Source organism: Somniosus microcephalus, chromosome 10, assembly GCF_052327205.1.
Source record: "Somniosus microcephalus isolate GS21.2 chromosome 10, FLI_Smic_1.0, whole genome shotgun sequence".
NCBI classification, from domain to species: domain Eukaryota; kingdom Metazoa; phylum Chordata; class Chondrichthyes; order Squaliformes; family Somniosidae; genus Somniosus; species Somniosus microcephalus.
In genome coordinates, this window is record NC_140996.1 from 134,095,599 (window position 1) to 134,112,054 (window position 16,456).

The following is a 16,456-nucleotide window of genomic DNA, read 5'->3' on the forward strand; positions in this document are numbered from 1 at the left end:
CAAATTCAGAGCAAGACAAATGACAACTGCAGGCATCGTGGAAGGTCTACCAGCAGGAAGACAATCAGACCATGGAGGGCAGCTACCAAGAACTGGCACTTTTTAAAATTCGAAACATATATAAATGCATTTTTGATTACATATTATAACCCCTACAAATCATTATAAACATTACACAATAACAGGTAAATGGTACAAGTTTTCTAATTTCCTTAGGCAGCACCATGCCATAGCTGGGGCTAAGAAACAGTAAGATCAGCTATCATAACATCATCTACAAGTGAAGAGAGCCATTTTAGCTTATCCACCTAGAAAAACCTAGCTTTGCCTTCTATTTCCCCATGGCCCCTCCACACCATTCATCTGTCTCTTAAATTACTTCACCAAATGTTGTTCACATTTTGTATAAAGGAGAACTTCCTGACAGTCCTAAATTTGCCTTTCACCAGTTTTCTTGTACTTCAGAAGTAATTCATTGGTTGTGAAGTACTTTGGACATCCTGAAGGCATAAGTGGCTATATAAATGCAAGTTTTTCTTTCTTTGAACTTATGTCTTTCTATCCTGTCAAGATTTTCTTGAAGTAACCATTGATATTTATCTTTTGTATGTGGTTTATTACCTTGCATACCTCTACTGAAATTTCTTCTCAGTTGCTTCCTTTCTTGGCTAAAGAACCCAAAGTTCTCCAGCTTTCCTCGTAACTCAATCCTCTGACATTTGGGATAAGTCATGTAGTTTTCCTCTGCACTATCTCCAAGCCATTAATGTATCCAGTCATCAAAACTGTCCACAGCACTACAAGTGCATTTACAGCATGACATCATCGTATTTGTACTCTACTGATTTAGCAATATAGTTCAGCCTTCTATTTGTTTTTTTTTTACTCTTGCTCTGCAGTTATTAACATGTTAATTGTTGAGTCTAAAAACACCCTTTCGGGTAAAAAAAACTATTTTGTTGTTCCTTAGAATTTGCAAGTAGTGAAAGAATGGGGGAAGCCTGACATTGCCATTTACTGTGCTGCTGTCTCTGGCTATTCCAGACAGAATTCAATGCCTGACCATAACTTGATAGTAGCAGATTCCTTGCTGCCTTTTCCAAAATGTGTTAATCGTCAAAAGCCTACCTTTCTGGCAAACTGATTCTATCTTGCCTTTCAGCACTGTAAGCAACATTTGTATGCCATTTGTGAAATGGAAATGCATTTTGTGTTGAAATATGATCAATAGGGAGTGTTGCCATGGTGATGTTGACATAGATGGTGATAGAAATCTTGGGTCATTGCTTGTTTGCATTCTCTCATTGTACATGTACATGCAGATTCCTAGGAAGGCAATGAGTGCACAGAAACTGTCCAGTATTTGTAACTGTAGTAGCCATCACTAGCAAGTTGACCTTTCAGGAGAGCCATCCTACAGCTACTGGCTTTTAAAGTGCGCATTCCTTTGTAAATGCAGAATGCAGCCCAACTAGTGAGTGGTAATACATTCCCAGACCTCCATTGCACAGCTTGAAAGTCCCCTTGAACCATTTGTACTGGCCATCTCTTTTACATTTGCCTCCTTTACTCAGCCATAAAAAATCTGTTTTAGGAGTAAATTCTCATCCATTCTCACCACATAGTGCAGTCAAGCCTTTATCAGCATCATCTCAATGCACATGCCAGAACCTCAGTAATGGGTATGTTCTCCTGCTATTTAAATGGCAAAGAGGTGCTGCATATGGAATATGTTGAATTCTTTCATTTGCATTCTGTATCACATCCAAGATGCAAATGACTGTTGCTTGATAAGACGTTTATGCTGGATCTGCATCTCTATGCATCATTTCCTGTCCTCCACCTAATTATAGATCATTCATTTGTTTTCTCCCCCTCCCTTTTTCCCTGGTTTTGTTCCTCCATATAAGTGGTTAACTTGTAACATTCTCTGGTTCTAAAGAAGGGTCTTAGAGTTGAAACGTTATCCCTACCTTCCTCTCTCCAGTTGCTGCCTGACCTGCTGAGTGTTTCCAGCATTTTCTGATATCTTCATGGGCCTGACACCTCTTCATTGCTCCTGGCCATCCTCTGATAACCCACTGTTAGCAAGCCATCAGATATCTTTGCAGGTCACAGGCCCTGTGTCTTCTGATTAATTCCAGCTGTCTTCCTACCTCCTGCTGTGAATTATTCAATTTCTTCTTTGTGGGTCTGGGGTGTGTGGGGGATCTGTGCTTACCTATCCTGGCCATCCTCTGATCTTCTATGAGCTGTCTGATATCTCAGGCACCTGAATTCTGAGGGCAGCTGGAACAACGGGGAACAAGTCGGGGAGTGGAGCTGACACCACATGTAGGCCCAGGATAATGGGTGCAAAATAATCAGGAGCAGGGCAGAGGGTAGCTTTAGGCATCTTGGAGAAACACCGCATGTGGAAAGTGGGACAGCCGGAGGGCTGCCCAAAACCAGAAATATTTACATTTCAAACTTATAATTAATATATAAGGTATTAAAGTTTTAATTTTAAAATGTTAAAGCCAATATTTAACATATAGCTCGATAGTATCTTCAGCAGCCTTAGGAAAAAAACCAAGATTGTGTCATATCTCTCAGAGAAAGTTCAGAACTTCCTCCACAGGCACTCAATGATTGTGCAATCAGCATGTCAATTTTTCACAGGCATTTTTCATTACAAATGTGGAAAAAGTTGATGCAAAATGTGTAACAAAATTTGACATCAGGTGTTGCACACAGGGACCTAAGCCCATGTGCAGTAGTCAGGTCAAGCAAGGTTGGCAGATAATTGAACCAAGGTGGGGAATGGGATAAGAGGGAAGGAGGGAGGAAGAGGAAGGGAGGGGGAGGGAAAGAGGAGAGGGGAAGAGAGATGAGAAGAGGGGAGAGAGAAGAGGGTGAGGGAGAGAGAAGACGGGAAGGGGGAAAGGAGGGAATGGGAAGAGGTTAGGAAGAGGAAGATAGGGTATAGAGTGAGACAGGAGGGGGCAGCCAGGAAACATCCTCAGTGGAGGTGGGAGCATTAGGAAGGTTGCAGAACATCCAGTCATAATCTACAAAATGCTGCTCAGTGCAAGGGGCATGGTGGGAAGGCTTCTTGTGCCACGGTGCTGCTCTTCTGGGGGAGGGGGTCCACTCAACTAAATACTGTTAAGTGAGGGAAGCGCAAATTGCTATACTGTGGGTTGTAGGTGAGTTGTCCTGCTGAAGTACAAGGGGTCCAATCAACAAAATGTTGTGGCAAGACCACAAGGCCATTAGGCCACAATGCAGCAGGCCGTCAGGCCTACATGCTGTGGGGTTATAATTCAATTAATAATTTTTTAGGGATTGGATAGACATCAGGGCTGCAAAGGAAGCAATAAGATAACAGTTGAAATAATAAGGAAGTTAGAACAAAGTCCTTTACCAATGGCGAATGTTAGGAATTTCAGTGATGATTCAAATAAACAGATGAACATCAGGTGATTGATAGTCACATAAAGTTAGAAGGAATCCCACTTTACTTAGTCACATAACATGACCTTCATGGCATCACCTACAGGTGCGGTATGAATGGAATGTTGTAGCCATGGCGATAGAGAAAAAATAAAATGAAAAAGTAAAAGCACAATGAAATAGAATGGTACTCGATATTTAAAAAATCAGACATAAAAAAAACTAATCTCTTGTTTAGTTAGGTGCATTGTTAGACTAGTGTAAACAGAATTTACTTTGGGTCTAGCTTATACTGTGCCTAATAACAGAACACTTGATGTTGACACAGAGTGCCAAATGTGAAAAGGTGTTCCATTCCCCAGGACTGACATCCTTTATCTTGATAAGCACAAAATAAGGAAAATGAAAAAGATCCCCATGCATCCACAGTACTATTTCACAAAACTATTAATTTTGTCTCGCACTTTGCATTATATACATACAATAAGCCAATTGATTGACATCAAGCTGATCAACATGCCAGTTTAAAAAATATCTTGCTGTAGGTTCCATTTGTTTTTCATTCTTCACTTCAGAGCAACTACAATGGGTCAAACAATCATACAGTTCCCCTTTAATATATTTTGTTTTTCCAAAATATTGATTGTACTTACATTTGAAAGGGCTTTCACTAAACTTCCACTACCATCCATAGCATTAAGAAATTCTCTATAAAACTTCATTTTGACCTTGTTATTTCGTATAGTTAGCACACCAATATCTTTGAATGTGAAATGCACATTACGGTTACAGGCGATATAACGATACATGATCTGCAGAGTCTCTTTGACACATCCTTCAACTGTATCGCGATTATAAGGGCTCTCCAGAGCCAGGAATGTAAAATTTAGTTCAACAATAGGTATGTCACCTACAGAAAAATAAATTATAAAACTTGATTAAATTTGTATAAAGATTAGGAAACAAAGAACTACATCAGTGGATTTCTTTGATATTCTGTGACCTTTGATCACAAATTTTGCCAGGATATAGGCAAGCAAGGTGAACACTAGGTGACAGCCTAATACTGTAATAAGCAATTGCTAGAATAATTTTAGTGCGATTTTTCACTATGTTTTAAGTAATAATGAAAAATTGAGTTTCTGCTCTTTACTGTTATTCAATAACACCTACTGGAAGTTGTATCTATGTACATGTTGGGTGACTTGGCTAAGCTGGATCTCATCATCACTAGCAATCATATAGCCTCCTGATACTCACTGTTGAACGCAGGCTGGAGCAAGAGGAGAAAATTGATGGGACGGAGAAAAAAAATATTTAGCAAAAATCACATTAAAAAATAATTCTACGGTCTTTTTTCTCTTTTACAACTTTTTGAATAAATTTGTGGAAGTAACTGTGAATTTGTTTTAAAATGCTACTGACCCTGAACTCGAGCCAGAGATCTAGAAGTCAGTGAGCTCTTATAACATGATATATTGTGGTGTTCTTTGGAGGTAAAGGAACTCTAGACTATTTCATACTTAAAATGCAATTCCTTTGTTTCAAATTCAGAACACAAAAAAAGCTGTTGGGCACTGCAGCATGAAAACACAGTGGCCTAGAAATTGAGTTTGCACTGCGCCGGGGCTTAACGCCGGAAATTTAGCGCCGGTGCTAAGTCGCGCTGTGCGCGCCAAAAATTCAGTAGCGCTGCGCCCAAACGGCTGCCGGCACTACTGAAGGCTGTTTGCGCCTGAAAACTGGCGCTACGCGCCGCATTGCGGCGCTATGGCGCCCGATGCGGTGCGGCAGGCTCGGGAAGTGCAGGCCTCCTCCTTCAGTTAAGGAGGAGCTGCCTGCACCCGCCCGCTGGCCGGTTAAATCGCCACAAAAATGAGCCCGGCACCTCGGGGAAGTGCCGGGCTCGCAGCCGAGAAGCATCTGTTCCGCGGGGGGGGGGGGTGGGGGAGTCCGGGGAGGGAGGTGCGGGCAGGCGGCCGGCGGGAAAGCGGCCGGCCGCCGCTCCACCTTTATGCGCCGGCGCAAAGTCGTGTAAGACTCTGTTGCCAGAGTCTTAGTTGCGGCTGCCACGGGCGAGGCGGCCGCAACTGAATTTCGGCGCTGTGGCCCGTCACCACGGCAACCGGGACGCTGCGCACACCGATGACGTCATCGGTGCCGGCGCAGCGCTACCGGTGTAACGCCGATGTTGGGCCCTAGTCAATTTCAAAACCGGCTGTAAGTCCAGCGCAATGCCCTCTAGCGCCGCAAAATGGGCGCTAAGCCCACTCAATTTCTAGGCCAGTGAATCGCTGTGAAGAGGCTGCCAGCATGAACCTGTAAGGTGAAGGGAAACAAGCTTTTATCATACAGCACTTATTTGTCTTTTATAATATTCAATTTATATTGCCATTCTGATGAAATATGTAATTGATATTGCTACTCAAGTAAAATATCTCGTTCATATTGAAAAATAATTTACATAGAATTACATATTACATACAGCGCAGAGCACAGAAACAGGCCATTCGTTACCCCAGTTACACTATTCCAACAAGGCCTAACATTTAATGGGGTATTTAACAGCGATATTAGCGCGGAAAAGCTCAACTTCTCGTCAGTTCCACCGAGTTCACTGATTGGCGGCTATGGGGGGGGGTAGGGTCTGTAGTGTATGTACTTTGAAGGAGGAAGTATATTCTGCAGCCCCTGTATACTGCAGTACCAGTAGTGACCACCCCTGTATATAAGCCTGTGTAGTAACTTTGTATAGTAGTTCCAGTGTTGTCTCCACTCAGTAAACACCTGTTATAACCAACTCCTGCAGTCCGTGTCTCAATTACACACAGACATAACACTGGCGACGAACAGATCCGAACTTACCTACAGTTCTGCACCACCTCATGGGGATCCATCCCTGAAGAGAAGTTGTTAGAGGTCGAGGCCAGAAGGAACAAAAAAAAACAAACAGAAGAAATTTTTGATAAAGCAGTTCGGGAGCATTTAAACTAGTATGGCAGGGGGCTAGAAACCTATGTAGTGAAATAGAGGAAAGTGAAAGGCAGACAGAAATAAATGGTAAAAGGGTGAGGAACAAAAAACGAAGGGCCAAACTAATTCATAAAAATTGTGAGCATAAAAAAAGCCTGAGGGTTTTATACCTTAATGCGAGAAGCATCAGGAACAAGGTAGATGAATTAGCTGTGGAAATAGAGGTTAATAATTATGATCTAATTGGGATTACGGAAACATGGTTGCAGGGTGAGCAGGGCTGGGAGCTTTACAGGGGTATTCAGTATTTAGGAAGGATCGACAAAAAAGAAAGGGAGGAGGGGTAGCATTGCTAGTAAAAGAGGGGATAAATGCAATTGAAAGGAAGGATATTAACTCAGTTAATACAGAATCTATATGGGTGGAGCTAAGAAATAGCGAGGGGCGAAAAACATTAATAGGAGTGGTATATAGGCCTCCAAATAGTAAAATAGAGGTTAGGGAGGGCATCACGAGGGAAATTAGAGAAGCGTGCAATAAGAGCACAGCTGTCATCATAGGTGACTTTAACTTACATATAGATTGGACTAGCCTAATCAGTAAAAATAATGAGGAGGAGGAATTCCTTGAGTGTTTGAGGGATGGTTATCTGGATCAATATGTCGAGGAACCAACTCGGGAACAGGCTATATTGGACTGGGTACTGTGCAATGAGAAGGGACTAATCAGTAATCTTGTTGTACGGGGACCCTTGGGTCAGAGCGATCATAACATGATCGATTTCTCACTCGAAATGGAGAGCGAAGAAATTGACTCAGAGACTAAGGTCCTGAATTTAAACAAGGGGAATTATGATGCCATGAGACGGGAACTGAGTAGGTCTGATTGGACAACGTTCCTGGGAGGACTGGAGGTAGATAAACAATGGCAAACATTTAAAGATAGAATGACAAAATTGCAAAAATTGTTTATACCAATCTGGCATAAAAGGAAATCTAAAAAGGTGACTCAACCGTGGATAACAGGGGAAATTAGAGACAGCATAAAATCCAAAGATAGGGCGTATAAAATAGCCAAAAAAAGCGCCAGAGCGGAAGATTGGGAACAGTTTAAGATAGAGCAAAGGAGGGCAAAGGGCATAATCAAGAGGGGCAAAATAGCTTACGAAAACAAGCTGGCGGAAAATATAAAAACTAACTCCAAAAGCTTTTATAAGTATATCAAAAGGAAAAGACTGGTGAAAACCAAAGTTGGTCCATTGCAGTCAGATACGGGGGAATATATAATGGGAAATAAGGAAATGGCAGATCAACTAAATGCATACTTTGGGTCAGTCTTTACGAAGGAAGACACAAAAAACCTCCCTGGGATATCGGGAAAAATAGGGACATTGGCAAAGGAGGAACTGACGCAAATCAATATCTCTAAGGATATGGTGTTAAGGAAGCTAAAGGGATTGAAGGTGGACAAATCCCCAGGGCCTGATAACATGCATCCTAGGGTACTGAAGGAGGTGGCCCTAGAGATAGCGGATGCACTAAGGATGATTTTTCAGAATTCATTAGACTCGGGAACAGTGCCGATGGATTGGAGGGTAGCTAACGTTACCCCACTATTCAAAAAGGGGGGTAGGGAAAAAGCAGGTAATTACAGACCTGTAAGCCTTACATCAGTTGTGGGCAAAATGCTGGAGTCCATCATTAAGGATGAAATAGCGGAGCACTTAGCAAATGGGGACAGGATAGGACAGAGTCAACATGGATTTACAAAGGGTAAATCGTGCTTGACTAATCTATTGGAATTTTTTGAGGGAGTAACTGGTAGAATAGATGGGGGAGAGCCAGTAGATGTGGTGTACCTGGACTTCCAAAAGGCCTTCGATAAGGTCCCACATAAAAGATTAGCATGGAAAATTGAGGCTCATGGGATAAAGGGGAAAGTTTTGGCGTGGATAGGGAACTGGCTGTCAGATAGAAAACAGAGAGTTGGAATAAACGGCTCATTTTCTGAATGGCAGGCAGTAACAAGTGGGGTACCACAGGGATCTGTCCTGGGCCCCCAGCTGTTCACAATTTACATTAATGACCTGGATCAGGGAGTCGGATGCAGCATTTCCAAATTTGCAGACGACACTAAACTAGGAGGGGGGGTGGGCTCAGAGGAAGAGACCAGGAAGCTCCAGAGCGATTTGGACAGACTGGGCGATTGGGCGGATAAATGGCAGATGCACTATAATGTGGACAAGTGCGAAGTTATCCACCTTGGGTGCAGGAACGGGAGGGCAAATTATTATTTAAATGGCAATAGATTGGGAGAGGGGGAAGTACAGAGAGACCTGGGTGTTCTTGTACACCAGTCACTGAAGGCGAGCATGCAGGTGCAACAGGCGGTCAAGAAGGCAAACGGTATGCTGGCCTTCATAGCAAAAGGGTTAGAATACAGGAACAGGGATACCTTGCTGCAGCTGTACAGGGCACTGGTGAGACCACACCTCGAGTACTGTGTACAGTTTTGGTCGCCTCATCTGAGGAAGGATGTTCTTGCCATGGAGGGGGTGCAGCGGCGATTCACCAGGCTGATACCAGGAATGGCGGGAATGACCTATGAGGAGAGACTATGTAGTTTAGGGATGTACACACTGGAGTTTAGAAGATTGAGAGGGGACCTCATAGAAGTGTATAAAATTCTGACAGGTCTAGACAGACTGGATGCAGAAGGAATGTTTCCCTTGGCGGGTGAGAACAGAACTAGAGGACATAATTTAAGGATAAGGGCTAAACCATTTAGGACAGAGATGAGGGGGAATTTCTTCACTCAGAGAGTGGTGAACCTGTGGAACTCATTGCCACAGAGGGCAGTGTATGCCAGCTCATTAAATATATTTAAGAGGGAATTAGATATATTTCTACGGGCAAAAGGGGTTAAGGGTTACGGAGAGAAGGCGGGGACGGGATACTGAATTAAAGGATCAGCCATGATCTCATTAAATGGCGGAGCAGGCACGAAGGGCCGAATGGCCTACTCCTGCTCCTATCTTCTATGTATCTATGTATCTATGTATCTATGAAACAGGCGTCGACCGTGGGCAACCGCCTCTGATTCATCGAATTCGAAGATTTGCAGGAGAGGCTGTCGAGAGCGGGGCTTGGTTATCCTGTCTATGGTGTTCCAGCTAATCGGGCTGGTGGCAGGTAGTACACTGATCCTTCCTGGGCTGCGGCGGGCTAGAGCTCGATCGGGTGGCTTTTCAACGGGGCCGAGCAGCGTTGCCGGGAAGAGGAGAGAGAGGGTGGAGCACACAGGGCGCGGCCGGTGCTACGAAGCCGGGCAGCGTACAGACCCGAGAAGAGGGAGGAAAGTGTCCCGTAGGGTTTGCACTGATGACGGGAACAGTAATTAAGTAAAAGAAATTAGAAGCGCAGAAAGCCGCGAGGAGCTGCAGTTTGCCACGGGGACCGCTGAGAGCGGCGTTAGCAACAGCGCGGGGGGGAAGTGCGCGAAGACCATAGGGCGTCGCCATCAAGGCATAAAAATGCCAGCAACAGCGCTAGCAGCAGCGGAGAAGACAGAAAGCGCGGGAGGCGCCATCTTAATCCAGCGGGGAAGAAGGCAAAGCGCGGGAGGCGCCATTTAGTTCAATCGGGGAAAAAGGCAAAGCGCGGGAGGCGCCATCTTAGATCTCCAAGATGCCGAAGACTGGCAATATCACTGCCTTCGATAATGCAATAGAAGACTGGACCACGTATGTGGAAAGAGTCGAAGTATATTGCAAGGCAAATGAAGTAGCCGATGAGAAAAAGGCATTGGTACTACTAAACTTAATGGGCGCAAGAACGTACGGCCTATTGCGGAACCTGATCATTCCAGCCAAACCGATGGCGAAGAGTTTTAACGAAATTGTTGCTATCCTACAGGAACACCTAAATCCTACACCGCTGCTGATAGCAGAAAGATTCAAATTCCACAAGAGAAATCAGCATAAAGATGAGAGCAATGCTGATTACCTTACGGAACTACGCAAGCTATCAAAGCGCTGCCAGTTCGGAGCAGGACTGGCAGATACCCTACGGGACAAATTTGTCTGTGGACTCCTGACTGAAGGAACCCAGAAGAGGTTACTCTCAGAGAAAGAGCTGACGCTAGATAAGGCTTTCAGCGTGGCAGTAACGTACGAAGCAGCAGCAAGGGGAGCTGCGGAAATACAGCAAAAGCCACAGGAATACGGCACCCATGAAATGACACGGGGATTTGAAAAATGCTATCGCTGCGGCAGAACAACCCATGACCAGAAGGACTGCTGGTCCAAGGACAAAATATGCAGGCAATGCGGAAAGATGGGACACATTGCACGAGTTTGCAGGTCTGCACGAGTTTGCAGGTCTGGGAAGAAGACTAACGACAACAAAAAGGCTACTAAGGAACAGTACAGGAAAGTACAAAAGATGACGGACAGTAGTTCCGAAGACCAGAAGAGCGATAGTGAATCTGGGAACAAGAGACTAAGCTGTCTCAAACTTCACAACGTAATCGCAAAAGAGGATCACCGAACCATTTGGGTCACCCTCACGATAGCAGGGTCCCAAGTCAAAATGGAATTGGATACAGGATCAGCCCTGACCGTCATGAATCGACGAGACTACGAGCGGCTATTCTGACACATACCCTTGAAGACGTATACGGGGCAGAAAGTATACCCCAGAGGGAAAATAAGGGTGCCTGTCGAATACAACGGCAAGGAAATACAGAAATTGTATCTGTACATACTGCAAGATGGTGGACCACCATTATTGGGACGTGAATGGATCAGAAAGATAAGTTTAGACTGGCACTCCATTCAGGCACTGACTGTGGCTGGTAAAAAGGATGACGACGTCACACCTGGACGATTGGCAAAAATCTTAGCTAACGCCAAAGAGGTATTTCAACAAGAACTGGGAACTCTTAAAGGCGTAACCGCCTCGATAAAAATAGAAGAGAATGCAATTCCCAAGTTTTTCAAAGCAAGACCGGTACCGTATGCAATTCGCCCAGCCGTCGAGGCAGAGCTGGAGAATCTGGAGAATGCAGGCGTGTTATCTAAGGTAGACTGGAGCGAGTGGGCGACACCCATCGTTCCTGTCATGAAGAAAACGTTAAACAATAAGTCTGAGGAACCAAGGAAGGTTTGCATCTGTGGGGACTTCAAGGTGACGGTGAACCCAGTCCTTCACACAGTACAGTATCCTCTCCCGAGGATAGAAGATATTTTCGCCTCACTATCTGGAGGGAAGCGTTTTACAAAAATTGACCTAGCACAAGCATATTTGCAGATGGAGGTTGAAGAATCCTCCAGGAAGTATCTCACGATAAACACTCACAAAGGTCTTTACCAGTATAATCGACTGGTATTCGGAGTAGCATCAGCTCCGGCGATATGGCAAAGAGCGATGGAACAAGTCCTGCAAGGAATTCCGGGGACTCAGTGTTACTTGGACGACATCCTAGTGACAGGTGAAAATGACAGTGAACACCTTGCCAACCTAGAGCAGGTGCTCACTAGACTAAGAGAACATGGGCTACGAGCCAATCGCCCCAAGTGCGAGTTTTTTAAGAAACAGATATCGTATTGTGGCCACGTGATTGATGAAGAGGGGTTACATAAGTCCCCTGACAAAATTGAAGCGGTAGTTAAGGCTCCAGCGCCTGAAAATGTGTCGCAACTGAGGTCATTCCTCGGATTGGTGAATTACTACCATAAGTTTTTGCCGAATTTGTCCATAATTCTGCACCCACTGAACGCCCTACTACAAACTGGAGTAGCATGGAAATGGAGCGATGAATGTAAGCGGGCCTTTCAGAAGAGTAAAGACCTAATCACTTCAAGAGAAGTATTGGCTCACTACAACCCATCACTACCGATAAGACTGGCGTGTGATGCGTCTCCCTACGGCATTGGAGCGGTACTGTCACATAAATTCCTTGATGGTTCAGAGAGGCCGATAGCTTTTGCGTCACGCTCGTTAACTTCAGCCGAGCGTAACTACGCCCAGATTGACAGAGATGCCCTCAGCCTGGTGTGGGGGGTGAAGAAGTTCAATCACTACCTGCACGGTCAGAAATTTACTCTACTAACTGATCATCAACCTCGTCTCCATTTTCGACCCTCAGAAGGGCGTCCCGATAATGACAGCACAACGGCTACAGAGGTGGTCCCTTTTCCTAGGGGCACACCAATATGACATTGAGTACAAAGGAACTAAACAGCATGGGAATGCTGATGGATTGTCGCGTCTACCGTTGCCGATGGTGGAAGAAGCACCTGCAGTGGATCCTGTGGAGATATTCCACTCGACCATAGTCAAATGTCTACCTGTGACGAATGCAAACATAGAAAAGGAAACACAAAATGACCCGACACTCTCCAGGGTCTATGATTTAACGGTGAAGGGATGGCCAGCACATGGCGAACCACTGTTGCCAGCATTCTCGCCGAGAAGAGAACAACTGTCAGTGTGCCGAGGAACCTTGATGTGTGGATCCAGAGCAGTAATTCCACCCAAATTGAAGGATAGAGTGCTCAATGAGCTTCATGAGGGTCATCTGGGAGGGGTAAAAATGAAGAACTTAGCCAGAGCGTTTGTGTGGTGGCCGGGAATCGATAGAGAAATCGAAGAGATGACCAAGAGCTGTACAGGATGCCAGAAGGTCCAAAACGCCCCACCACAAGCCCCTCTACATCCATGGGAGTGGCCCTCATCTCCATGGCAAAGGGTGCACATTGATTTTGCTGGTCCATTTATGGACTCGATGTTTTTAATTGCGGTGGATGCACATTCAAAGTGGCCAGAGGTAATAAAAATGTCCTCGACCACCACAGAAAAAATTATCGCAGTCTTACGAACCATATTCGCCAGAAATGGGCTGCCTGAACAGATTTCCTCCGACAATGGACCACAGTTTGTGTCTGAAGAGTTCCGGAGGTTCTTAAAGAACAATGGTGTTAAGCATTACACATCCGCCCCATATCATCCAGCCACCAATGGATTGGCTGAGAGGTTCGTTCAAACATTCAAGAAGGCTACCAAGGCAATGTGTAATGAAGACATACCCCTACAACACAAGGTGGATAACTTCTTGTTTGCCTACCGGAATGCGACACATGCGGTTACCAACCAAACTCCAGCCATGATGTTCTTCAATCGAAGACTACGATGCCGCTTGGATTTGGTTAAGCCAAACATCAGAAGAGATGTGGAGAACAGGCAGTTTCAGAATATGAATGAAAGGCCGACCAGGAGTTTTAAGATAGGTCAACCAGTTTTGGCCCGGGACTACCGCACAGAGAAATGGCAGCCAGGAACGATCTGCACACGGCAAGGACCTCTAATGTATACCGTGGACGTTGGAGAGAGCATTGTAAGGCGCCATGCTGACCAGATTCTAGAGTCACTGGAAAACGTCAAATCCACACCACGATCCGATACACCTGGTGATGAAACCGAAGTACCAATTGCATCTACCTCAGAATCGGTGATATTGGAAGCAGACGAACCAAACAACGACGTTGATCCCTGTAGTGTCCGTGTGTAGATAAAGACACTGAAGACAGGAGTTGGTTCATAGGTATTTACGAAGCAAGTCTGGGGGGGGTTTCTAAAGGATATACACAATACACAGGCTTATATAGCCCAAGTGGCAATTATTGGCATTACGCACACCTGGGGCTCTTAAAGGCACATACACCATAATTGCTCTTAAAGGCACATACACCACAATCCCAAATCAACTTTGCCAGAAGAACCTGATACCCCAAAGAGGTGTTATCCAGACAGAATCAGGAAGCCTCCTCAAAGACTGAATTTATAATTGCTTAACTTCAGCTAATGTATATAGCAACTGTAATTGTAAATATGTTATTTAATTATTAATCGAATGTTATGTACTGTTTAGCTAAAAGGGGAGGAATTGTAGTGTATGTACTTTGAAGAAGGAACTATATTCTGCAGCCCCTGTATACTGCAGTACCAGTAGTGACCACCCCTGTATATAAGCCTGTATAGTAGTTCCAGTGTTGTCGCCACTCAGTAAACACCTGTTATAACCAACTCCTGCAGTCCGTGTCTCAATTACACACGGACGTAACAGGGTCCACAACGCAGCCAGTGTCGGAGCAGTGAATGACTGACCACAACTTCAGGATTTCCGCATTTCGATGCACATGTGCTAAATCCTGAAGTTACGGTCAGTTTCAGAAGGGTAATGATGACGAACGCTGACAGTTCGCCGTCATTACCCACTGCAAAATCCGGGCAATTATTGATGCATTAAGATAACTTACCAGATACGTGTTGTTTTGCACGTGATAATCCATGGATCTGCACGAATTTCTCAGACATCACAAATACTGGCCTCTGAATTAAAATTAATCTATGTCCGATATCCAATCTTTGTTGTGAGAAAGTAAAAGTCCCCAATCCTGAGATATGTACTCCCTGAAATACAGGACACATGACACAAAACAAATGTGTAATCTTAAACACGTTTTTGTCATTGATCTTTAATACATATTTAAATATAAATTTTGTTAAAGTTCCGTCACTTTCTGATGTTTTACTGATTTTGAACATGTTATTAGCGCATTATATCAGCATTCTTAGTTAACATAATTTTTTGCAAATTTTACATTAACCAATAAAAAATACTTATATTCAAAGGGAAATATAAACCGACGTATTAAATATCAGTTTTTCCGTATTAATTCTTCTGACTACTAACGAAAACAGGATACTTTCCCATTGCCTGGGTTGTTTCCACTTTCATTCGGAAGTTTACTCAGCGACTTCAGTGTGATTTCCAAGGCGCAGAGAGCTCTTTACCTTCTGGAGGGACATGTGGCGATCCACGAAAGTAGAAACATTTGCCCATATGTTCACAATGTCTGATGGGAAAACAAGTCGGGGTAAAGTAACCAGTAAAACAAGTTCACAAGTAAAGGCAGCTGACGTTTCTAGAGATCATCCGAACCATAACATTACGAGTATAAAACAAGCACTTCCAATATGTGCAATTATTACACCAGGAAAGAAAATTCATTCGTTTCAAAGACAATAATTAAACGGCTCCTCAAACTAGCTGTAAAGTACGAGCGAGGGACTGAGCAACTAATCAGTCAATGAACTGTTACTCAGCAGATCTTTACCGTCATCTGAAAGGTTGGAGAGAGTTAGGAAACAGTTTCTCCCAATTTCCACGATCGCGCACTGTATCGTATCCAGCATTGCTGCTTTGTTTGTCTAATTTAGCCCACCGGAGGCCTGCTTTTTGCTCTCCTTCAGCGACCCTTTCCCCTGCTGCTGTCCCGCTCAGGCAGCACCGTTGCTAAGACGCGCAGATAACCTTTCACCCCCAACTCCGTTACCTTGTGTGACGTCATTGGGGTCACGTGCTCATTCCGGCCGCAGGGAGGTGGAACGCCTGCTGGGGGGCGCCAGAGAGATTTCTGTGCTGTGGGTTTTACACTTGGGTCTCCACTTCACCTGACGAAGGAGTAGCGCTCCGAAAGCTTGTAATTTCAAATAAAGCTGTTGGACTATAACCTGGTGTTGTGTGACTTCTTACATTTTTACACTGGTTGGACCGATTTGGCAACATTTCATCCCTTGAACGCCCGCCCCCACGATTGGTGGCTCGACACGTCCATCCTCGCAGCATCGCCAATTGGAAAATGAACAAACTCTTAGTCAAGAATCATCCAGTCAGGTAATGAGCGAACAGTCATGTTCCCCATCTTTAAAACTAATAAACGAAAAAAAAATAAACGAACGTGTGAAAATAAATTTAATGCCCTATGAATTTTATCCCAGGTTGTGCACAGCAGTGTCTAGGAGATTAGTCTGCAATTCTTGGAGACTCCAGGACAATCGAGGAGGGTTGGCAACTTTTTACTGTGAAATGAAAGTTTACAACTTTACAACTGTAGTTGATGAGGTCGAGCCTATCTATCTATCTATCTTTATATATATATAAACGGATACTTCTGTCTGTCTGTCTATCTGTCTGTCTAACTGTC

At 44.3% G+C, this 16,456-nt stretch overlaps 1 protein-coding gene across 1 annotated transcript in view; it reads right to left on the reverse strand.

Annotated features, from left to right (window-relative positions):
* LOC147111703 (coiled-coil domain-containing protein 81-like) overlaps positions 1-15,793 on the reverse strand; it is a 156,932-nt gene extending 141,139 nt beyond the window's left edge. Inside the window, exons 1-4 of the mRNA XM_085998814.1 lie at positions 15,587-15,793; positions 15,264-15,325; positions 14,726-14,879; positions 4,089-4,345 (exon numbers count right to left, since the gene is read on the reverse strand). Of these exons, the coding sequence (XP_085854940.1) occupies positions 4,089-4,345; positions 14,726-14,879; positions 15,264-15,325; positions 15,587-15,665 (552 nt within the window). The 5' untranslated portion in view covers positions 15,666-15,793. The remainder of the gene's footprint in view (positions 1-4,088; positions 4,346-14,725; positions 14,880-15,263; positions 15,326-15,586) is intronic.
* Positions 15,794-16,456: the final 663 nt, after the last annotated feature.